The 26708-nt window shown below is 37.1% G+C and overlaps 1 protein-coding gene and 1 long non-coding RNA gene across 7 annotated transcripts in view; one reads left to right on the top strand and one right to left on the bottom strand.

Annotated features, from left to right (window-relative positions):
- LOC134805504 (uncharacterized) overlaps positions 1-26708 on the bottom strand; it is a 407355-nt gene that overhangs the window by 71442 nt on the left and 309205 nt on the right. The window lies entirely within an intron of this gene.
- LOC134804801 (cadherin-89D) overlaps positions 1-26708 on the top strand; it is a 91829-nt gene that overhangs the window by 39203 nt on the left and 25918 nt on the right. For all 6 annotated transcript variants that reach the window (XM_063778072.1, XM_063778063.1, XM_063778055.1 and 3 more), the window contains exon 4: positions 11439-11625. In XM_063778072.1, coding sequence (XP_063634142.1) covers positions 11439-11625 — 187 coding nt within the window. The remainder of the gene's footprint in view (positions 1-11438; positions 11626-26708) is intronic.

Below are 26708 nucleotides of genomic sequence, written 5' to 3'. Positions count from 1 at the left end.
GGCCCCTATAGTAACCGTCTAACTAATAACTTATCGCACGTATCTACCGACGCGGTGTACATCTATACCTCTAGGCTTCAATCAGCGACAATCCATCATAAAACATCTAATATTATGCATTTCCCACTCCGTGTGGCTTCCTTATATCAACTTGTTACGTTGTCGGGTTATTTGTCAACAACCTGGATTGCAGCATAACATAACATGATAGTTTATACAACTACGTGTATGTAAGTTCGAGTTCGAGTGTTGTAGTATTTCCGTCTGTTTCTTGTTATTGCCCAAGGGAATTCTGCTAAGGATATATTATTACTATTGCTATAGCGACCCTGTCAACATTTCAACTGACTATAACAGGTCATGAAATATAGGGCTATCTTTCATAAATCATGATCTATGATAGGTAAGTAACTGACAGTGACAGCGGGACAGACGCACGGACAGCACGAGGCTTGATAACAATTTTCCGTTTGTCACCCTAACTAATCCCTTGAAATAGCAACTACACTTATAATTACACTTCCTCATTATGACAAGAACCATTGCTATTACAGCCGTATCTAATATTAGTGTACGAGTAGATAATAGGTAAACCACTTTGTTTTCATAAAATTTATTACTTTAAGGTAGGTATTTATAGAACTATTGTGCTTTTGCCGGTATACTTAGTTGTTTAAGTGAACATTGCAGTTATCAGTTGCATCAAGCTTGCGGTTTCTCTATTGTTTGAGTCGCAGATCATTTCCCCGTCAGGTGGAACATTATACGAGTTTTTGTCACTCCAGATTGGTCCATGCTGTCCATATCATATATTTATTTCTAATTAAATGAAATGAAGTCTTTATTTCAGGCAACTAGTGGCCAATAGAAAAATACCTTAAAAATAGCATACATATTATAAAAAAATATATATCTTAGAACTACAAAAAAAAAATCGATGCATTACGCAACCCCGCAGAGTCAGCGAGCCGGCCGCGGAACCGCCGGAACTTAATTATGTTGTAGGATGCAAGATGCAAATATAAGTCATAAGATCTTTAATATTTTACATTTTAGATGCATGTTAAAGAGATAAAAATATAATTATGTGGTTATTGCGAGGTCTGAGAGCATCTGTAAACGCTTCATAATGTCGTGTCTGTGTGAGATAGTCTATGGTTTCATTACTACCAGGAAATATATAACTAATAGCTTTATAATAGGTACATTAAGCACTTTCTCCCATCATTTAAATAATTATTTGTTATGTAAATTAATAGTTATATTAGATACTTACTGCTCGATTCGGAAAATGAATTAGATTTCTATACTAGACTTCAACAAGTTACGATACGGATAATTTAAAGATATTTGTAAGATAGATATGTCAAATTTGACGTTTCCGCGATTCTGGAGGTCCTCTTGAATGATTTCGACAAGTTATGACTTAGATATCCAAGTCACATCTAGTCGATATCTAATGTAGATCTAGTTGATCTCTAAATCGTCTCAAGATCTTGTGATTATCTCGAAATCCGAATAGGCCTGTTAGTGGTAGATGACTGTGTTTCTTGTTACTTGGCCAGCAAAGATTCCTTCTAAGCTGCATTATGCATCCCAAGGTCGTCATTTTCGGAGTCCGGTTTCGATCCTAATGCCGATAATGCGTACTTTGAGACTAGCGCTAACTATACACCGTGGGCTTCAGAAACCCGACCGATTTTAAACACCCATTTCTGAGGTCATGAGGATCAAAAAAATTTAAGTATACGATTTTTGGTCAAATTCGGCAAAAAAACTTTGTGTGTGTTTTCTGCAGACGACACTTTATTTCGTTTTAAATCTTTGCGAAAAAAGAAACATTACCTACAACAAATACGTAAAGTTAGTTTTTTATTTACAGATTGCGAGTTTGCTTTAAAACTTTAATGTCTGTCAGTAGGTAGGTACCTACTTTAATGTCTAAACCAAGTCGCATTACCGGAACTAATTTTCTATATTTAAAAATAAAAATTACTTAATAATAAAAATTATTATTAAGTATCTCTAAAAGTATATCGATTTCAGAAAACTTTGTATGAAATATTTTCTCTCTCTAAATGCGGTCAAGGATACACTTTTAAAATCTGTCGGGTTATTCGAGCGATAGAGAGGCAGATAAAGAAATTTAATTAGATTTTTGCGGTAGGCCCTCCGAACCTTAAACGCCGTTTAGCCATTCGCGATCGACTTAATATTGAACATTAACCCTTTACCAGGCTAAAGGGATATACCTATATACAGGGTGTTTGGTACATCGTTTGCCAAGTTAAAATGGCAGATAGGTTGAGTCATTTGCTATCTTCCCAGGCCTAGAAATTTTATAATTTTGCGCACTTTTATTTTCCAGCTCTATGCCAGTTTTTCGTAAATTTCAAATTTTTACTTGCGCAGTAGTAAAAAAAACATGGCCAATTTTTTTTCTAGGCATGAGCAGATAGCAAATGATTCAACCTATCTGCCGTTTTAATTTGGCAAACGATGTACCAAACACCCTGTATATTTCCCACATACGGCACTTCAAACATGTGTTCTATTTTCGATCAATAAGACTGACATTCGATTGTCATTTTTGAACTGTCAGGCTGGTAAAGGATTCAGTGCTCCAGCCCTGACATAAACTATTATTTTATTTTTGATATCTACGGATGTTGCGCGCGATTGATGGGAAATTAATTACGTAGACCGAATCCCATGCGGGTGGAGACACGGGCCAACTAATAAATGCGTAACACCAATAATGAACGTTCAGATTGTCATTGTCATCAATTAATAAGTTTCTCGTTGAATTTTAATTAGTCTTTACTGTACGAAATGCGACGATTGACCTCCGTTACCAGAAAAAGTTTACCATTTACACCCAGTACCTCTAAATGTGAGAAAATAACAAAGACCTGAACACATTTGGGAGGCGAGGTCAAAAAACTAATTTCAACGGTACATACGTACCTATAGATTATTACATGCTTTTGTGTATCGTAATGATGCAATATAACAAACTGAAATCCATTCTTATTTTAAATATCAAATTAATCCATCCGTATGCATAACCTAGATCAAATAATATATGTCTCTCTAATCGTGCTCTAATCCAATATTATGTAACACTATTAAAAAAGCTTTTATTACGTAGTGATGGACACGTAAATCATTTAATTATGCATAACGATGCATAATAAAGTTTATGTCGAAGAAAGTTGCAGTCATTTAAGTAATATTACAGTTACATATGTTACCATAAGTACCATGCATAATTATGGACGATGAAAAAGTAAATTATATATTCGCGTAGGCAGTTTTGGGTTCCGTATTGTATGGTTATTCTATAACACTGTTGTTTGTTACGTATAAAAATATCAATTAATATTAAGGCACAGACAAAATGACATATTACTTAGTGTCCGACCGAAGGTTCGGATTCGGTTTCGGTCAGTTTCGGCTAAAAAATCATGTATCGGCTGTAGTTTCGGTTTCGGTCAAAAAACGGCCGAACCTTTCGGCCGGGCCGAAACTTACGAAATGGTACTTCGGACAAAGACCAAAAGTTGGGGAATAAGTAGGACAACAATATTAATACCTACATATACTAATTCATGTATAGGTACAGAAATTAATTGGTTTATTATAAAACACAATTCCACTAATGAGGGCACCACTGGACGGTCGACCCAGTCTTAAGAGGCTGTCAATACCTATAACGCGCACACTGTCTAATTGACCGAAGCGAAGCGAAGGTCTACGTTTTGACTCGGGCATTTTGCTTTCGTATGTCCGGATGTTCTCCTCTACAGGTCGCAATTCTTAACCGATTCTCGTGAAATTTTGTGACCGAATTTTATGACTAAATAATTTTTTTTTGTCAATCCGGTTTTTGGAAATTTTTAAAAATGGCGGAGTCGTGATACCTGGCGCCTAAACAAATAGTCGTATCGATATCATAAGAGTTTTTTCTTTTTGAGACATGTTTACAGAGTTAATAGCAAAAAATGCAGAAAAAAATTATCGCTGGTTTAGGCGGTATTTAGATATTTAGTTTTGTATTTCCGGATGTTCTCCTCTACAGGTCGCAATTCTTAACCGATTCTCATGAAATTTTGTGACCAGATTCTATGACTAAATAAAATTTTTTTGTCAATCCGGTTTTTGGAAATTTTTAAAAATGGCGGGGTCGTGATACCTGTCGCCTAAACAAATAGCCGTATAGATATCATAAGAGTTTTTTCTTTTTGATATATGTTTATACCTAGATTAAATGGCCAAAAATTCAGAAAATTTGTATCGCTGGTTTCGGCGGTATTTAGATATTTAGTTTTTACTTGAGAATGAGTAGCTAAATTTCGTCAGCTTTAGTAAGAACTATCATGGCGCATTTAGCAAACGTTCGCTTTTTTGTTTGCATAGGGAGGTCCCTGGTTCCATCCCCAGTAATTGTATGCTGCTTCATAACTTTTTATATTTTTTTATACTTAAATTTCGTATCAATTGTTGTTTTTTATTTTGAAAAAAATGAAAAAAATCGTATATTTTATTTATCAAGCGCGGGCTAAGCGTATTCGTTTATTTTTTGCAAGAGATGATGGCTTTTTGCGCTTTAAAGAAAATTTGATTCTTGAATATACGGCGCCATACCTTTGGCCTATGCTCGTCTAGATGGCGACACCATTTTATATTTAACAATTTTTACTCATATCAGTAAAAGAACATGGGACAAAATCATATGGCGTTCTAAAAATAAAAAAAACCTTTTAGCCATACATATATACATTTATAGATTTTTTTTTTTCATTTTCATTTTAATCCTGTATCGAAAGATGGCAGTAAATTTACTGTGACTACAAAATTTAGTATAACAATAACCCTCTACTACATATAGGGACCGTCCGCGTTGGAGGGTCTGCCATCTTGTGGCCTGAATCGGAAACATGTACATTGCCAAAACAAGTTCTACCATCTACCGTTCTTGTAGGTACGTTTCCTTATGCATATTCTGTCGCAGAATAAATAATAGTACTAAGTACAGAAGACTCACTCTCTAACAAAACGCGTCTGTTACGATCAGCACAGATATGGCCGCTAGGTGGCGACAGCGCCACGCGCGGCTTATGGCAAACCCCAAAACTGGGGCCGAACGGATGTACTTTTAGCTACCTGTAGCAAAGCGACGATATCGCGGAGTGAGACACGCCTGGTTCTGTCATCTTGTGGGCTACATCGGAAGCATAAACGTCACATTTACGCCTCACGCCAAAAATCTGACGGCTCCTATGCTGCCCCCTATAGTTCACGCACGTTCCCTATACACTCTATTCTCTTTAGATTAGATATTTAAATTCTTACTCGAGAATAAGTAGCCAAATTTCGTCAGCTCATCTAAATGCTATCATAGCGCAGTTGGAAAGACGCTTACAAGCAAGGATATGGGATAGGTACCCGGTTCGATCCCCAGTAAATGCAACTTTTTTTATTTATTTTTTGCACTTAAACATCGTATTGCTGATTGATCAAGCGAAGCGCGAGGTAAGCGTATTAGTTTGAGTTTTTGTTTGAACATTTTTTTGCGGTTTAAGTTCAAGGGCATGGCTGTTCCAGGAGTCAATTTCCACTTACGTTCTAGCATGGGCGGTCACCATCCATAAATCGCAGGGGTTAACATTGCCTAGGGTAGTGGTCGACCTTGGGCTCAGGGAACTAGCTGTAGGTTGCTCGTACGTTGCGCTTTCCCGGGCTCAAAGTCTAACTATCATTATCCTAGAGCCTTTTAATTTGGATCGCCTCGCTAAAATGGCCCATAATTTCCGCAAATCATTTTTTCTTCGAGGCAATTACTCCGTTCTCATTTTTTCCCAGTGGAATTTCTTCGCTTTATTTTATTTTTCGTGGACATTTTTTCATAAACTAAATTTTCCCTTTCTCAATTTATTCCCTTTTCTTTTTAATCCCAGTAGTTAAAATAACAAGTAGGTTTTTTTTTCACTAACTAAATATTCTCTATCTCCATATTTTCTCTTTTTTTTAATGCTAGTGGTAAAAATAACCAGGTTTTTTTCAAATAGGTAGGTTAGGATTTTTTTTTGATGACCCTAAAAACGAAACTGCTCCCAGAGATAGGTAGGTTAGGGTTATTTTTTTTGATGACCCTAAAAACGAAACTGCTCCCAGAGATAGGTAGGTTAGGGTTATTTTTTTTGATGACCCTAAAAACGAAACTGCTCCCAGAGATAGGTAGGTTAGGGTTATTTGTTTTTGATGACCCTAAAAACGAATCTGCTCCCAGAGATAGGTAGGTTAGAGTTATTGGCTGACAGCGTTTGGTTCTTTACTTGTATTTTTTTAGATTATGTTTTATTTTTAGTGTTTTTAATATTTGTTGTATGTGAAATACCTACAAGTAACAAATATAATTACTACACTATTAACATACAGTAACAAGAAAATATTATCCTAGATATTTAAAAGAACGAAAATTATAAGGAAAAGATTAATTTAAAAATATTAAAAATAGGTGATTGCGGAAAAAACCATTGGGAAAATATGGGAACGGAGTAATTGCTACCGAGAATGAATGATTTCGGGAAATTATGGGCAACGCAAAATATGAGAACGGAGTAATTGCCTTGAAGAAAAAATGATTTCGGAAATTATGGGCCACACTCGCGCACGAAGCTTCTTAGTTGCAGTTTACAGGCTAATTCAAAGGTAATGTTGGTTTCCTAACATAAGTAGAGTTAGACCAAGAAAAGTCTGCAGAGATTTTGACACTGGCACAAATAACATTGGCACTGCGTGTGCTGTCAAAATCTCTGCAGACTTTTCTTGGTCTAACTCTATCCACTTTTCTATACAATTGGTATGGCGACGTGGATACTTAAGGGGCATCGACCGTACACTGAAATCGGGATGATATTTTTATCATGTTATTTAGTAGTCATCGTGCGTCTCGCTTGCCCCAATGAAGAAATGAAGAGAAGAACGAGTGAAATGCACGATAACTAAATGACATCAGTTAGATGTCTTTCTGATATCAGTGTAAGTTTGAATTGGCCTGTTAGCCAAAAATTGTTTCGTATGTCCATATGTTCTACTCTACAGGTCGCATATCTAAACCAATTCCCGATTTTTGTAAGCAATTGATAGATAAGTTTTTATGGTCAAATTAGATTCTCTAAATTCTTCTAAACAACGGAACCATACATTTATTCAGTTTTAAGCTCTGCTCGCGAGGTCTACAGCTCACAGAGCCACTAGTTGTATCGGAGTGAATGAGATAGCACTGTCGCATGTTACTGGGCCCTGGGCAAGAGAATAATAAGAAAACTCATCATCTTCCTCGCGTAATCCCGGAATTTTTGCCGAGCCGTGGCAATGGGAATGGGAGCCTGGGATCCAATTGACAACTAATCCCAAGAATTGGCGTAGACACTACTTTTTACGAAAGCGACTGCCATCAGACTGACCTTCTAACCCAGAGAGTAAACTAGGCCTTATCGGGACTAGTCCGGCTTCCTCACGATGTTTTTCCTTCACCGAAAAGCAAATAGTAAATATCAAATATCAAATTCTGCATACAGCATCGTAAGTTAAGTCAAATCATCAAGTACATCATCAATGCACTTACCCTGTTTTCTGACTTTTTGGCATGTTTAGATCCAAAGATCAACTAAGCAAACAAAGCTGGCTTCTGTTTTGTCCACAATATCACTCTACTGCTGCTCTCACTACACTGATGTGACATCCTTGATGTTTTTAAGCACACAATATAGTCCGCACCCACAGAAATTAGTTAAAATCAAATAAAACTTCATCATAATAATGGCAAAAACGCGAAGCGTGCCGGGCGGTTTTTTCGACTGGTTAGTTTTTTTTTTGCCACCGATGTTACGAGCGCTGCAGTCGCGCAGACCGCGTGCACGAACATTCCCGCGGTGATTTTATTTGTAATATTACGACGACCGTGTTTATAATTATAATGGCTTACTAATCATTATTTAAAATGTAAAATTAACAAGGACATTGAAACGTTAACAATAAATATATAAATTAATGAGCATTAATAGTTTATGTTAAGCGCCATCTAATCGCGATGCATTGAAGCGCTAGGCCACTAGAATAGAAAATGCAACCGCGGTTGGAGTTCGCTCTGCTCGCTTTCTTCTCTGAATATTAGTCTACACGCAATTCGTTAGATGTCGCTGAAAATAAAATTTAAACAAATCACGAACGTTTTGTAAATAAAAATAAATGAATAGACTTAAACAACGGTTCAATGGGTACCTACTGTATTATTGTTATTTCCAAATGGATTATATTTTGACCCGAGTAACGGAGAATATTGGCTACAACTAAAATATGTTATTGATAAAGAATTACAAACCTAGGCAGTTTAGTTGCAGAAAAGTAGCCCGTTCGTAGGTACTAAAGAAATAGGTATAGGCCAATGTATAGGCTTGGTTTAGAACGTGAAGCACAATTTTTTGTACACAGACGATTTTACAGACATCTTTACAAGCGAACGTTCCAAGAGTTGGTACTTGCCTACCTACGTTTATACTGACAATATATTACTAATATTATTTTATTGAAAGTACTTACGTAATGATTTCAAAAAATATATGTAACACGATATTTTGAAGATAGATTGACATTGCAGCCCTTTTTTCTTCTTTACGGCAGCGTAAAGTTCGAGTTCGTTAAAGTTGACCATAGAGGTTTTTCATAGTATGGCGATTTAGGGGGTGGGGGGTCTATCACGCCTATTATTATTCTTACAGTGGGGTGGGAGGAAGTCTTGATAGTTCTTATTAGTGTCCGACCGAAACATGTTTTTTTGCCGAAACCGAAACCGAAACCGAATGTTCGGCTTTGGTTCTAGTTTCGGCCGAAACCGAAACCGAAACCGAAACTTTTGTAGACTTGTTAAAATCGTTGAAAAAATTTCCTAAAACCGCTTTTACACACATATTATGGGGTTGTCAACACCCAATGTCCTTGAAATTGATGATACTTAAGCAGTTTTTTAAGAAAATTACTAGAGTTAGACCAAGATAATTCTGCAACGATTTTGATAACACACGCGGTGCAAGTGTTATTTTAAACGACAAAACTTCTATGTAATTATGACGTATAAATAACATTTGCACCAGTTACACTGCGTATGCTAACATGTAGATACAGGGTCAACCAAGAATCAACCAAACACGCGAGCGTAGCGAGCGCGAAATTTTTTGTTGACAATATTGAAAGGCCGGGTACCGATCTTAACCTGGGCCTAAAAGTCCGAAGTGCGTCAGTGAGGCGAATTTCCATGCGAAGTCAAAGCCGTGTTTCAGGCTTCAGGATAAGTAGTTGAGCACAGACTCCAACCAATGTCCATTGTATTAAAAAGCGAGACCGCAGGCCGAGCATGGCTCAGCGAGGCCAAAGGCTAAGCTGAAGTAGAGGACATGTGGAACACAAAAAAATGGTAAATCGAGGTGAAAAGTGAGGCTAAGGTCGAGCACTCGTATGAAAAACTGTACTGGGGACACTTTTAAGGGTTTTTTCTTCGTTTTAATCAATAGTCGGCTGTTCAGCCTCGCAAAATATTAACTATTGAGAAAATCAACTTTGCGGCACTAGTAACTGTTGAGCGTAGCCTACTTATTGCCCAACTTTTGGTCTTTGTCTGATTTGAAGTACCATTTCGTAAGTTTCGGCCCGGCCGAAAGGTTCGGCCGTTTTTTGGCCGAAACCGAAACTACAGCCGAAACATGATTTTTTGGCCGAAACTGGCCGAAACCGAAACCGAAACCGAACCTTCGGTCGGACACTAGTTCTTATTATGTAAGATTACAAAAATGCGGAAGTTAAAAGAAAAAAAATAGCGTGCATCCGCGCGTTTAAAGTTTATTATTACCTACCACAAAAATATTTCGTTTAGTACCTCTGCAGGTACAAAATCAACGATCCTAAAATTGTTTCTTTGCAAATCAAAATTAAAACCAAAAATCCAATGTAAGTATTAATTTCATTTTTCCTTTAGATTCTTACGTACCATAAATATTGAACCGGGGGGAAGGGGTCGGTCTATTCTTATTTTTTCTTACACAGGACGGGGTGAGAGGGGGTAAAATTAAATCTGGCAAAAATCGTCTAAAGAAAGTGTAAGCACCAACGGAACCATTACCCAAGTACCCACCAATTGTAAACAACTTTGATGTGTGGGTAGGTAGTTACCCACACAAACAAGAACTCGGAACAAATTATACTCAAAGTCAATATTTTGCTCAACGAACTCGATATGATATTCAATTACAAAGTAAGTTAAGTGATAAACTTTGCTATAAAATAATAAAATTCACGAATTAAACCAAACGACCACACACCACACACCCACACACACACCACCACATTGCACGCAGAGAAGATGGCCGATGGGGTCGAAAAGTGCTCGAGTGGAGACCACGGACTAGCAAGCGCAGCGTAGGACGTCCACCCAAAAGATGGACAGACGATCTTGTTAAGGTCGCCGGAAGACGCTGGATGCGGGTCGCTTCCAACCGGCACGTATGGAGGTCCAAGGGGGAGGCCTATGTTCAGCAGTGGACGTCTTATGGCTGAGATGATGATGATGAAACCAAACGATCCAAAACGGTTTTGTAAAGTTGTTAGGGTTTGGAAAAAATAAAGCTATGAGGTAAGTAGGTCATTCGAAAAGAAATGGCGTAGACGTAGACGTGCACGTCTCGCAAGCGGTGTGCCGTCTCTCATAACGATCTGTATATTACAAAGCGCAAGTGCACGTCTATGCACATGCACCCGGTGTGCACAGGCCTTTAGTCTTGGCTACGTGATGAACGCTCCGAGAAGGAACACTATTTGGTAACAGCACCATTCACCAATCATGAGATAGTTATTTAAGAAAAATTTTGGAGTATTTTTGATTTTTCACTGATACCTGTAAATTTTCTACCGCTTTGCGCGTTAAATATGTTTTCGACTAGTTTAATGAAAGGTGAAGTCTACCTGTGCAGTCTTAATTTCCAGGCAATCTTGTCTTGTACGTTGTAGACCTATGATAGGTACAATATTTTGGTGTAGCTGTCAAAAACGCCGGACGATATGTTTTCATTGTTTTCAACACTTGTGAGCCATCAACTACCACTCGTTTTAAATAGTAATTTTACACATTCTGAGGCAAACGGAGGACTCCTATATGTAGGTTCCCTATAATCATGGGCAAACGACAGAATGACTTGTTCAGTCGTCATCAGATTGTCAGGTATATTGGAGCGGCCAAGGTGCTCAAAAATATCTAAACACGCACTTTTGCGCCTTAACAATAGAGTCGTGTTCAGATATTTTTGAGCACCTTTGCCGCTCCGATGAATGTGAAGGCGAACTGTTCACATCAGATGACTCAACAGCCTGTCTCATCCTTCCAGAAAGAACCTCAGCCTGCAGCCCGTAGACCGCGAGGAGGATGCCGAATTTTTCACTTACCGCGACGTGAATCGGACGCACGTAGCGGTCGTGCTCGCGCAGCCGGTCGACGCGCTGGTCGACAGCGACTCGCCGCAGAACGTCGTCAAGTTCCGACTGGGATGCGACTACGACGCGGGAGACGACTTAGTGAGTACATTTAACTATAGTTTTCATAACTCTACAGACTAGCTTCAAAGATCCAGAAGACAAGGTAAGTATAAGTAAGAAAATATTCTTTATTGCACCAATAATTATAGATTTTAACCCTTTAATTCGCAATGCCATGTGAAACTTCAAAGAAATTTTAAAGAAAAATAGAACCAGGTAACAACAGGCGGTCTTATCCAGTATAATACAGGCTGACGCGTTCAGCGTTTCAAACGAAGGCCAATGATAACTGTGGGCTACCGATATTTGACGCGCACCCGAACCGATGCAGAGGGCGGGCACGTCTTGCTACCCGAATAAACCCCTAGCTACTAGGGCCTAGCAGGACCAGCGGGCTGTATGGGCGCGCAAGACACGGCGCTGTACGCTAGGAGAGGGTCAAGCGTCTCTGACTCTCCTTTGGCGAGGGTATACTCTGGCGGGCGTAAGATAGACCAGGGCAGTTGGTAGGGATCACAGTAGAATCTCAGACTCCTTCAAAACGGCATGAAGGGTGACACTAGAGTGGCTTTTAGTGGGTACCTCTCCAACTCTCAATAGGAGAGGAAGATTGCAAAAGGGAATCCCACATATCCCCCCCAATGGCTCCTCAGGCCGAGGGGACAAAACGGGGCGTCAACAAAACAAAAAAAGGGCTACCGATTTACCCCTATGTATGTTCAGCGAAAATTAATTGGGCTAGACTTCCAACTTCGTCTGAGGACTACTTGTTAAGTAGTATTAAAACAACTTAGATACATTTTCAAGTAAACAAATCGCAGGCAGCAGTTGGTATAAAATTTTATCTCAACTTCTATTTAAATGTTTATCTTGAATTTGAGAACGGCATCATTTTTGCTGGATAAGTGTCACTAAGATTACTTAATGCGACTGAGTGTCTCTCTTCGGATGTGCTAAAATGTTTTGGTCTAAGCCTGGTCTTAATAAGGTAAGGTTTGAAATTTATCTTAATCAGAGGTAGACAGATACACCAGATTGAGCTGAGCTCTAAGGTATCATTCTGATGGACGGATTAAGCCTTCTTTTTAGCATTGAATAGCATTGAATAATCCTACCAATGCGTTAAATCCAAATTAGTTAGGTATTTCGTATCTAGAAAAAAAATATATATACATTTAACTGGTGAACGGCGTGTAAGTTTTCAAAATATAAGGTTACCCGGAGGACGACTGTCCTTCCCGGAAAGCTATCAAATTTTAATTTTCACATGATTTATAATTTATAATTATTCCATCTAAATTCAAATTAATTGTACCCACTCTACTGTTACAAATATAAGATAATAGTTGTTTAGTTCAATAATATCAGTCCATTGACTTAACTCAATTAATAATACATATGTACCTACATACGACACGAGCAAATGACACAAATGACACAATACATAGTGACAGTAAACAAAACAAAGTCAACTACAAATAAAATGAATTAAATATGCTCTATTTCTCGTGTTGCTGATATCTGTATTACTTTTTTTAATGAGTTAATGTAGGTAATATTTTTCAATTCCTAAATATTTGGCTGTCAACTTACAATTTGCGCTAATTTGGCTGCTTTTACGTATTTGGTAACGCGTAAAGGTAATGAATATACTAATCCAATTAATACACAATTTAGATTCGTTTTTAAGCTATCGAAAAATAACGATAATCCAAATTACCTCTTACAATTTTGACTTAGAGTTTATTCCCAAATAAGCTTATTTTAATTTAGTGAATTCGGGTCTGAGTGGTAAAGTGATGTGGGCTCCAATGTGGGATGATTGACGAGAATTTGCTGCAGACGGGATTGGTTGGTAGCAATCAATACCTACTAAATCTACATGAATCCTATACATACTTGTAAGATCATATTTATTCAAAGTTCGTGCGTAGGTTATTACAATCACTTCTAAATTATATTTAGAAACTTATCGTCTACTTTTGTAACATTTAATTAGGTGCTCAATTAGTTTTTAGAATTTTTTATATGATATAGGAGGCAAACGAGCAGACTGATCACCTGATGGTAAGTGATACGTGCGTTGCCGGCCATTAAGATGGGAGTACGCTCTTTTCTTGAAGATTTGAAGGTTGTATCGGTCCGGAAATACCGCAGGCGACAGTTCATATTCTTTTAAGACTAATTACAACGAGCCCAAATTTCAGTAGGTAGCCTTTTATTACAGAGTTTCTAGTAGGTACCTACTACATTTCAATTCCAACATCGGATTCTCTTCGAGTACGTATAATTTAATTATAATAAAGCATTAATACATATTACATTTACATTTGTATGCAAAATTTCAGCTGCATAAACGAGAAAACGGGTCGATTATCTAATGTACTATGAACTGATGGTAGCAGTTATATTTTCCCTGTCTGTGACACCAAAAATGTCTAAAAATAGAAGAACGTAAACGTTGTGAGCGATACACTCTCGTAAACCTGTGGCAGTGTAAAGGTCTCCCCATAAACTTGAGTGGAGGCGATGAACTGTGTGAACTCGCCTTTACCGACATTATTTGCATAATTCTCACTTGGATCGTTCTGATGTATTGTTATTTACATTCGAGTTTATATTCTGAGCACCTACGATTCTGAGATAAAATAAAAACGAAAGTAAGAAATATCAAGCATCTTAAAAAGATATTTGCCAACCGTAAAGTATATCATGATTCAGATTCAATACCGAAATGTTTTATATTTACTTATATTACACTCATGTATTGAAATAAAACCTTCATTCCATAATAATTGAAATGGTGAAACAATTAAACCATAGGACCTAATACTGTTAGTAACAATGCACCCTTAATATTTCCCCTCCCCTTCCTCAGACTACTACAATTAGGTTGCAATTTTTCGAGCAATTTATCAGTAATATTACCTACTTAATAACTTCCATACATAACATACCAATTCCTTATCTAGTATATTATCCTGTCAAGTATTTAAGTGTGATAACAGCTTAAGTGTATTTTAAAGCCTCCATAATATTAATAGAATACCTTTCAGCGTAGACGTAGATCACCTATGACATTAGAAAAGCCTAAGTACTTAATGTACATACATAAACACATGTACCTATAGCTAGCAGCTCTCAAGTACAAATCGCTGTTTTCTGGCTTAGCTACGCCTACGTTGTGCTTTGCTAAATTGACTTGGATATTTTCTCACTCTTTGAAAATATTGTATGTTTTTTTAGCCTTGTAATGGAATTAATTAAATTATACTGTATGAGCCGATATGGAGTATGTTTTAGTCAGTTTTAGTTTGTTGTTTGTATTATCCCAAGTTTAAATTTTTGCTCGTGACATGCCACACCCGGTATAAGCTTCCACCGCACATACCTTTTCCTGAAGAATAACACATAACATAATATACTGTTAAAGTAAAATCGTACACAAGTGCTCGTGATCATTTATAATAGACCACGAGCCAGGAGCAAATATCGTCAGTCATCGCCTCCCGCTTGATAATTCGTCAGATGATAGTTTAATGCTATTGTTACGAATCGTTCAAAAATGGACTCATTTTTGATCCTATCTTCGTTAGGTTAAGTTATTAATATTTGCAATTAAAAACACCCTTAATCAATTTTCTAAATAATTTTAATTTTATGTAATAAATTAATTCATAGTTAATATTATTCAAATTGTCTATTTTTTAATTAAAATATACAATGAAATCTATAAATTCAAATCATAATTAAGTTGTATCGCGGTGGAAAGACCGTCAGTAAGTAGCTAACGGTCTTTCCACCGCTATACAATCGGCTGACGGTTTTTTTTATTTATAAATACATCTAAAATATCACGCGATCGTGAAAGTATCAAACGGGAGACGATGACAAAATGAATTTTTTTACATGTTTCGGTGGCTGCCATTCCTCAACCCACCAACGGAGCGGCAGCTGACGTCCATGAGGGTTCATCATACATAGCCGTTAACCACTATAGGTACGAGTTATCACCCGGGAGGCGATTGGTCATGGAAATCTGTTCCTGGCTCGCGGTCCATAAGATTTCTCTTTTTTCTGCCAAGATTTGATTTCATCAACGCGTAAACACAAGACTGTTGTTATTAAAATAATTGTTTATCATTTACTTTGTTAGTATAATAATGAAGTTATTTTTACGAATACAACTAAGGATAACAAAGTTAAAGGCTTCTCCAAATTATTGTGTCTATTCCAGGTAAATATCAGATAAGGTCAAAGTAAGTAAGCAAGTAATGGAATTAGCACCAAGAACTTTTAACCTAAAATAATATTCGTTCACTTTCATTCTTTCACATGTCGGTAAATACGATTAAGTAGGTAGAACATGTTTTTATTGAAAGCAAAACAGTATTCACAAAATAAATAAACTAAACATTAAAATTAAAAATAAAGTCGTAACAACTATACCTATAGGTAAGTACCTACATACCTACACATATTTACAAGTAAAAAATGGGAGCTAGTTCGGCGCCGGATGGTAGGGTGCCCAGAAGGCTGGTGGCATTGCCGCGCTGAATGGCAATGCCACCTACTGCCAGTAGGTAGTAATTTTATAATAGTACATTACTACAGAGGCCGGGACGAAAGGGGTTGTCGGCCGAAGACTTCGCTCGGCCGGATAGGTCTGAGCGCGGGCAACCCCATTTCCCGCCGAGGTATATATAGTGCTTTTCTCAAACATGCAATGAAATAAATAAAATAAAAAATCCACGAAACCCAAGTTTTATTTATAAAAAAAACTAAAAGTAAACTACACCCAAAATATAACCAACACGTACCTATATCATTATCACGCGTATGTTTTACACGAGTCGTGTATTTTTACTACCCGTATATTTTCATGTATCTTTGATTTTTTCGCCTTGTATCCGTCTGACTGTCGTTTTCGTCACATAAGTTTACATAGTCTTTCATGTTGATATCATGTTTCACATACATCGTTGCTTTATGCATGGAGTAAATAAGTATAATTTCCACAGTGTTGACGAATTTGTAGTTACATTCATTTAAAATATGCCACAAAACTGTTTCTAATAAACTGTAAGCCATTTTTCTTAGTTTCTCAAATAATAAAATTGCCATAAGCAACCATATACATACTTCGTCTTTGACTTGGCGGTAGAGGCAGCAAGTTATTAAAATCAATTCTGCTTACGCTGCCAATTCCAACACCTACGATTACAATTAATATTAATTTCATTATTTCGTCGAAACTCATATTAAAGCACTGACTTAATATTAGAAATAGACACACAGAGCGGAACAAAAACGTCAACAAAATGTGGGTCAGAATGACAGTAGCGGCAAATTTGCATTGATGATAAAAACGCTTACGTAAATTTTGAGTCAAGATAAATGTTTTGTACGGAAAAGAACTTACTGTCGTAAGCATTAAGTGTCAAATTTGTAAACATTAGTACCAACACTGTTAAAACTTTAAGTCCGATGGCACTAAACGTAACTTCACCTTTGTATTTACGTCAAACAACGTCAAATGAGAATAATGAACGAATGGAGTCACTTTGGTACATTTTAATAGGTATTACTGTACAGAAAAACCAAAGTAATAAATGAATCAATTTAATTTGATCGGGAGTTCAAATAAAATTAATTCATGGTAACAACCCGTTTAAGTTACATAAAACAAATTTATTTTTAATAAGTAAGTATATATAGGTACGTCTTTAAATACTATTTTCCTTGAAATAAATTCAACTTATTAAATAACTGTGTATTTTAGATCTACATAATCTTCGCACTTTCGTTCTTTGCACGGGGATATTCAGGTCGCTACTGGTACTGATTGGTTATGGTCTTTATCAAGAAATTCCTGTGGTTGTCACTGTGTTCAGACAGGTTTAACATTTACAGTTAGTCGATGTAAGCCCTTATTGGTCGTGTATATGTCGGAAACAGGGAAATGCGCCGAACACACAAGTGCCGTTTTGCCTTGTTTAAAACTGCATCACCCCTATCTCTTGCTATAATAGCAGTACACTCAGCACGTCGCATAGGTTTTCTTGGAAATCTTGAATTTAAACATAATATTATATCTTACGAATTCCATATAAAAATAAAAAAAAGTATTGACCTCACATCGACTCATTAGATTTTTGTTCCTTCACATCCCTTCTTTGGTACTAACAAAATAATTTATACAAAACCATGAAATTACCACCAGATTACATAAATTATGTAATGCTATCCAAAGAACTAACCGAAAGAAATACATTCCAAGCTTTTTCCTTATTTTATCATTGTTATTTTTGCATATTTTGACGACCATTTTACGACATTGTTGACAACTTCACATTTGAGCGGTCTATACAAGACTAAACGAAAAAGTAACGCGTGATCTGTTTTAACGTTACTTTTGCGGGGCCATTTTTTGCGGCTGATTGGGTATCCAGTTCTTATTCTATATCAATGTATTAAAGTCAAAAAATCAACAACGCACCATAAATCCAATAAAACAGAATGAATATTTTTCAACTTTACCTCCATAACAATTTAAAAAATATAACTACGCGTGTTTGAGTAGACCTTTTTACCGCTAACGTTTAGATGAAATATTTTAAATGTTTTTATTTGTGTAGTTAAATTTATAATTTATAATTTAAAATTATAAAATTATACAATGTATTATTTATTAAGTTCATGTTGATTTTATACAAATAAAACTGCAAATTATAGCAAACATTGTTTTCTGTTTTTTTTTTATAGGCGTAGTGGCAGAGTGTCATTACGAACCATAAAGCAAATACTGCCTCTAGTTTTTTTTAATGGATGAATGCCACGATGCTGTGTCACAAATATCTGTGAAATGAAAATTAAAAAAGAGGACTTTGCCGGCCTAGGCCTGCAAGATGTGTATGAAATTCCATTAACGACCTTTTGTCCTAGCCGCACCTGAAACGTCATACTTCGCAGCCTATTATAAGGAACATAACATCAATATTTCATTGCATGTTTGAGAAAAGTATTTTATCTTGTTTTGAAAAGAGAAACTGGAAATATGTAAGTCATTAAAATTTCGTATTAAGTTCCTATACATTGTAGACGTTCTATACCATAAGCGCCACTTGTACCATCCCACTAACCCGAGAATAACCGGTTAAACCGTTAACCCAGTGTCAAATTATACTGGTAATCATGGTAACTCCAGGTTCAACCGGTTAACCTCTGGTTAGTGGGTTGGTGCAAGTGGCGCTTAGTAACTTTTTAGTATATAAGTAAGTAATAAAACAAAACAATTTATTACAAAAGCAAACAGCATCAAGGATGGCCTCTTTTCTACCAATCACTTTTGTTGGAAATTGAACTATGTACCTATTACGTAACAACGAAGGTCAAAAGGATAATTAAAATCTTCTTCAGAAACTGGGATAAAGTATACCTTTCTTACCTACGACGGCTATATCTGATATAATGAAAACGACTAGTAATGAAAAGATAAGTTAATCCAACCGTTGGGCTTTTTTGCTAAAATGTGCAGATAAAAGTAAACCCTAAAGACGTAGAAATAGAACTGAAAGTGTCGGGAAATATTATTCATAAAACGTTTGTGAGTTAAACGGCGCGGCGGAAAGTTTCTACCAGTGAAGTTACTCTACAATACACCAAAAGGAACAGTAGTCTGAAATGGTTGTGAATTATAAAAAACTAAATTATGAATACCTAGGTAACATAGATAAATATAAAGATTATACGACACGAATTAGATTAAATGGTGTATCTTAGTAAAGCCAAACAAACCTAACTTAACAAGTAATTACCTACTTATCAAGTTAGGTTTATATGGTTTCTAGGAGTAGACATTTCTACGGCGAATAGCAAAGCTCAGTTATTTTTTAGTATAGATTCACAGAGTAAAAGTAACGTAAAGATAAACACAAGGAGTTCGGGACGTAATTTTTAAGAACCTCCAGATTACTAGTGAAAGAATGGAGGTATATATATTATAGGTAATTTCATTACTATAAGATACTTACCTAAGTACGTTCAAATTATTGAAGAATCATCAGGAACCATCAAGTCGACACCCACACCCTGGCTGCCAACTCTGTGCAATATAGCCCCGCCACATGTGCGTAGGAGGCAAGCGCTATCGAGAGAGGTTGAGAAAATCAGATCAAATAGCTCTTTACCCATCCACCGAGAGTTCTGCTGCCCACCACATCAGCGCTTGAAGTCCCGAGCCCTCCTTATGCTCAGAATGTGCAAGGTTTTGACGTCTCTGAAGCCTGGGAAAATGAATGGTGCGCCGCAGATGTAGACTCGAGAGTTGTTAACCCAGCACATCGACTTGCCGGTTTTGATCTTCCTAGACAGCAATGGTGTCGCTTGAACAGACTTAGAACGGGACACGGCCGATGCAACTACCTCTTGCACAGGTGGGGATGGAAGGACTCAGCCTTGTGTGAATGTGGTGAAGAGGCCCAAACCATGGAACACATTATCCAGTTCTGCCCTCTGCATTCATACTCTGGACCGCCGGAAGACCTCCTTCATCTCACAACCCATGCAGCCGCATGGCTGAACACACTGAATGTTGACATCTGACTTAATAATTGTTTTGTTGTAATTTTAATTGTTAATTTATTGCCTATATTATGTACTTGTGCCATACGACTAAATAAATTGAAGAATCATACATTTTATATTCGCGTTTAAAGCTTCCTCTTTAAATGTTTATCATTTTAGCTATTTGTTCTAATATCGCTACTCTCGGGAAAACAAGTTGGTTTATGTAGGTAATTTTATATATTTTCTTATTGTTGTAGATTTATGTAATTGTTGCAATTATTTTTGTAGTTTACCGCTAGTTTGTTGCCAAATTAGTTTTTGCAGCACCTAGTTAGTTAATTTAAAATTCTCATTTCTCCCCTATATTTATTATGTTGTCTGGGAGAAATCGCTCTTTAGCGATAAGGCCGCCTGTTGTTTACCTGTGTTTTATGTGCGTTCCTTTGTATGTTTATTTTGCGAAAATGCAATAAAAAGGATTCGTATTGTGTTGTATTGTTGGTTGTTCGTACTGATTTTCTCTATCCCTCTGTCATACCGCTCCCGACCTTAACCCATTTTGCCGTGGATCATTTTTATGCTCCTGAAGAGCTGTTTATACGAAGCCGCTAGACTTGTAGCTTGCGCTGAACTTTATTTTTTATCCTAGAACAATTAGGTTCTTTTAAAAACTCAATATACCTATTCGAAATTAATTCGACATGTTTCGATACGGTTCGGGTAAATATTAGGAAGCGGAATTTGGAGTTCTGCCTGTAGCTATCATAATCTGTTACTTCCTAGTGTTGCCCCTCTTATAGACATAGATCAGTTGTATACGTTTTCGTAAGACATGTACCCCTAGTGTAAATTTCATTCGATAGCGTGACGTGAAGTACGCGTTTGTGTTAATTATAATTTTGTATGAGATTTTGAGTTTCCAAGTTTTTCACGCGCGTTCCAAGGTGTTGTTCCAATACTCCAGTAAAGATACGCTTACGTTAAACATTAATGAGTAATAGGCAATTTTTTTTTTATTCCTGTTCTTTAGATCATTTTAAGATACTTTATTTTCGAATCCAAAAAACTTTCTGTCCGGAAGTAGGTAAAAAAAAATTGTTAAAAAAAAGAGCCGTTCTTGTTTGTTAAAAATAGTAATAGTATTTTTAGTTCGTAAACGTGACGAAACTAATATTTATAATGAGTCGACAATGGAATCAGTCAAAATATTAACACGGAAAATAACTCATTCAATAAATGGCGGGGCCTCACGGATATACGTCGTGACTTGATATAAAAAAAAATAATAATTAGGTCTTTGATTGAATTACCATAAAACTACCTCATTAAGCTATTTATCCGAGAATCCGACATCAATATTATTTGTATCACTTGTATATATATTTACGCCTTAAACATGCTAGAAAAAATGGTTATAGATATAATTTCTTGCAGACTTTGTTCTGATAACGTTCAAAGTGATATTCAATACATAATCACACAAAAATATGGTCAATGTAATAAATATGTGGATTTTATCAAATTCGCTAAATGAAACTACCAAATTTGAACTCTTTGCGCTAATGCTAAGGATTACATTTCCTTGCGGCGCGCGGGGACAGTTTCAATGCGGGCGGTGGCGGGAGTTCGTGCCAAGGACGCGTGGATAGTATGTAGGTAAGTATGTACTTACCTACAAGTTGCTACAAGTGACAGGCCAATTCGAACGTGCGCGGGCGTCTCGCTCGCACCAAATATTTGTGCGGCCAAGTCTGAGCAAAATGAACGCGCGCGTGAATGATAGCTGATTAAAAATAACTGATATCATATCCAATATTATTGGTTGATGTTCAAATTATATTCGTAATTATATACGTCAATTATGACCCACTACAAAAATTAAAATTGCGCATGACTATCTATCGTTCTTATTTAATTTCAGAATGGCATAGTGTGGAGTGGCATTATAAAAGGAATACTTATTATCGTAGTCATTTGACAGTTTTGGTGACACTTTTACATTCTGTCACAGCGAAGTGTGTAGGCCCACTCTTTAATTTGATATTAACGTCTATCCAACAACTTTGTCAGTAGAAAAAGGCGCGAAATTCAAATTTTCTATGAGACAATAACCCTTCGCGCCTAAGCGTCTGTAGACTTTTTTTTTCAACAAACGTATTATATTGACTATTTCGTGCTCTTTCAATTCATAGTTTACGTTCCATAATAAGTATAACATAGTAAGTTCCATAATAAGTATAACATAGTATAATAAGAGTCGACGTGAAATATATGTTTACACTTTTGCACCTTACTCCTTTGCAATAAGGCGAAAAGTACGGCTTTAAAATGACAGCGTTTTACACAAAAATAAAACGCTAATTAAATAACTTACCATATTCGGAACCTAAGAATAAATAATATTGAGAGTGGCAACACTGTCGTAGGGGGCTATTCATAAATTTAAGTCATTTCAAATTTGGGGGGGGGGGTCTGGACATCGGATGATGGTAGCATGACGCAGGTGGAAACAATGTCATTCGAAGCATGATTTTTTGATGATTTTATGGGGGGGGGGGCGACAAAAATCGTCAAAAATAGATGACGTCATGTATGGACAGCCCCTAGGTCGTATTGTCTTTTTCGAGCATATACCTCCCTCTCTACCCCACACTCCTACCACACAGGCAGGTTGCTTTGTCAGTTATACAAGACAAATTTTCAAGTCATTGTCTCAATATTATACATATTTGCACCATGCAGGATTAAAAATTTAGGTTCCGAATAGAGATGCACCGGATATTCGGTTACTATCCGGTATCCTATCTCGCCCTTATTTTAATATCCGGACGGATACCGGATACTAAAATAAGGGTACTAAATAACTATGCTTGATATCGGAATATAATCGTACTCGATTATTATTTTAAAACAATTTAAACGTTCCATTCACTAGCTCGCGCACTAATTTCGTACCTAGTGATAGACCTATATACCGCGCGAAAGTTCATTACGAAACAGGCCAAAACTTCCACAATGCGCACCTGAAAAACCTGAATATTTCCGCCGGCCGAATATTCGGCGGCTGAATACTGAATATTCGGCCTATGGTCAGGCCGTACCTCCCGTATCCTGTATGCGGCCAAACAACTATCCGTTGCATCTGTAGTTCCGAATATGATAAGTTATTTAATTAGCGTTTTATTTTTGTGTAAATGCTGTCATTAAACAGCTGTACCGATATTCGGAACCTAAGAATAATATTGAAACATGTTTGTTATCGCCTGGTGGTGGGAAGACGCCAAACCAATGTGATTATACATATCCTATGATATACTTATTATGTGTATGTAATATAATTATATTATGAGTGTTTAATTAATAATGTAGTACGTACACCCTTTATTGTAACACCTGTGAGGAGAGAGATATTTAGTAAAGTATACAATTTGATAGGTAAATTTTGTAAAATTAACATTTATTGTATTTATTTATTAATTCAAATAACAAATTGCACCTTACAGCTAATGCCAAAGCAGCACAATTTGGAACACATTAACAACATAAAGCATTTTTAACATTATTTATAACAATACAATATACAGCTAAGACACATGTATTCATTATGGTATGCTACTCTTAGGCATCTCTCTTTCTAATATCCTCTTGCACTTTCACATCACTATTCCGGATCGTTTTTATTTGCTAGATAATTTAACGGACAACTATAGTACATTGTAGGAGAGGACGGAAAACCGCTAAAAGATGGACGAGTGAGTTTGAGGGCCGACACGTTGGTGGAGGCCCTCGAATAATACGACTCCATCTTTAGCGTTTCCGGCCGAGGCATTACATAGTGCTTTTCACGACTACTGCGAGGAAATAAGGAAACATTTGGATAACTATAAGTACTAGCCCGCGATTTCTCTGGTAGCAAATTACTAGCCACTGCCTGTGCTGTCTCTTGAATTTCGGTAGGCGTCAGCGTAAGAATATCATTTTCTTCACTAGAAGAACTCATTTTTATAGCGAGCGTAGATACGTGTTTCTTATATTTTATAGTACTATCCAATTCAGTGAGAATTTTCCGATCCCGCCTTTTTTCTTTTTTATCACATTTAAGAGGCGTTTTTATGTTGTTTGCTTCAAACGGACTCTAAACTTAGAAGCGTTTTTGCTAAAAAAAACCACAAACAGCTACAAAAGTAAAAAACGCCTTAAGCGTGAATCGAATGAACTGACTGAATGAATGAATAGTTTGACATTTCGTTTTTTTTTAAACAAGAAATTGGTCCTATAAATAACCTAAATTTATTTTTGAAGGAAAAAGTTGCGCCAAAAAAGACCTTTTATTGATTTTTATGTTTTAAATTATACTCATTGCTGTAGCGAACTGTCACCAATGACAGATGATGATAATAATGAAACATTGTACACTCGCGTGCAAAAGTATTGCATCACTTTGCATTTCTTCGTCCGCATCCAATATATTTGTAAACTGGTTAATTTCTCTAAATTATTTTAATGTAATCATGTTCCTTGAAGTTTTAGCTTTACGAAAAGTAAAAAAACATGGAAATCGGCCCAGTATTTTTCAAATTATCGGCATTTTCCCGATTTGTGAGCGGTTTCACGTTATCACGCGCACGAGTTGCGTTACCCTTGACCCTTATAAAACGGGGGTAGAGAAGGGGTTGTTATCAGTCACTTATCAGAAGTCGATCGTTACATATCTCCGCGTATTTTCCCGTGAAAAAGACCTGGAAAAATGGAAACCACTGAAGCTGAAGTCCGCCAAATCATCCAGCCCCTGCAAGCGGGGCGTAGCCAACGTTCAGTAGCTGCCGAGCTGAATTTAAGCCAATCTGCAGTTTGCAGAGTTTACCAGAGGTTCCAGGGGACTGGATCCTTTACTTCAAGACCAAGAAGCGGCCGCAGAGAGTGTACATCAGAGAGGGACGACCGCTTCTTTGTCACAACATCTCTCCGAGATCGACACCAGACCAGCATTGCCATCCAGCAGCGTCTGCGTGAGGTACGAGGAGTGGCTGCCAGTGAGTAGACAATAAGAAGAAGACTTAAGAAAGCGAACTTGACACCCAGGAGGCCCGCAGCGGTGCCCAGATTGCTGGCGCGACACCGTACAGCCTAAAGAGAGTTTACTGAAAATCACAAGGACTGGACCATTGAGCAATGAACCCCAGTTCTCTTCTTGAAAGAGTGCAGAATGTGTTTGAATGGATGTGACCGAAAAGGAAGAGTCTACAGAAGGCCAGAAGAACAGTTCGCTCAATGTTTCTTCTCCGAAAGGGTCGCCTATGGCGGTGGATCCGTAATGTTCTGGGGCGGCATTTCCTACGACGGGCGGACAGAACTGGTTTTCGTGCCTGGCGGGGGCCGTGACAGTGGATTGACCGCTGCCAAGTACATCACTGATATCCTGGAGGAACATGTTGTTCCTTATGCCGGTATTTTTGATGAGGGGTTCATCCTAATGCAGGATAATGTCCCGTGTCATACCGCTAGGGCCACCGCAGCCTACCTTCTCGAAGTGGGCATCGATACAATGGACTGGCCAGCGATGAGCCCGGACCTTAACCCCATTGAACACGTGTGGGACTACCTAAAAAGGAGGGTTCGAAAGCGGAATCCTGCCCTGGTCAATGTTGAGGAGTTGAAGGAAGCCTTGCTGGAGGAGTGGGACGCTATTCCTCATGATCACATTAGAAAATTAATTACGTCTATGAAAAACCACTTGGTTTGTGAAAGGAGGCCTGTAGGTGGCGATACCAAGTATTAATTTAATAATAATAAACGATATTGTATTAAAAAAATGACTTTTATTCTCAAGTTTCCGGATTTATTTTTGGAGCATTATGCGACTACTTTCAGTTTTATGATTTTTTATAGTCTTCTAATTCGAAATTTCATTGAATTTACCATTTTTCTAATGCGTTACATTATAAGCTTTCAGTTGATACCAAAATTTTCAGAATCGGGTATAGAATTACAAAGATATTGGGTGCGGACGAAAAAATGCAAAGTGATGCAATACTTTTGCACGCGAGTGTAGTAGTGGTGGTTCAAGTGCTACAGCTATTGCCTACTTTCCAGCTTGGTTTTAGACCATCTATTGCCACATTTCCGAACAGTGGCGTGAAAAATTTAATTATTTATTTCACACCAGCTCGGAAAGGCTTACTTTGCACTTCAAAGACTGAGAGCAAAGTTTCATTTTATTCACAAGTGAGGCAAAGGAATCAAATGCAAATTTTGAGTTGTTTTCTTATGTTTGCTGGTAGAATTGACTTTTAAATCATAAATATTTAATAAAATTCATTTGTATTTGATTTTGTATGATATTTTTACATTTAATATTTGCTTCGGGTTGGTGTGGTGAAACATTTTGTGTTTCACTTGGGGCAAATTTTGTTTAACCCTCGTGCTTTGAAACCCTCGCAACGCTCAAGATTCCATGTTTCGAATGTTTTACTTGCTCAATTATCAATATTAGCACGAGCGGTTAAACAACAACTTTGGCCCCTTGTAAAATAAATAACTATTTCAATATAGTC

This window comes from Cydia splendana, chromosome 2 (genome assembly GCF_910591565.1).
Source record: "Cydia splendana chromosome 2, ilCydSple1.2, whole genome shotgun sequence".
NCBI lineage: Eukaryota > Metazoa > Arthropoda > Insecta > Lepidoptera > Tortricidae > Cydia > Cydia splendana.
This window is presented reverse-complemented; position numbering and strand designations above follow the sequence as displayed.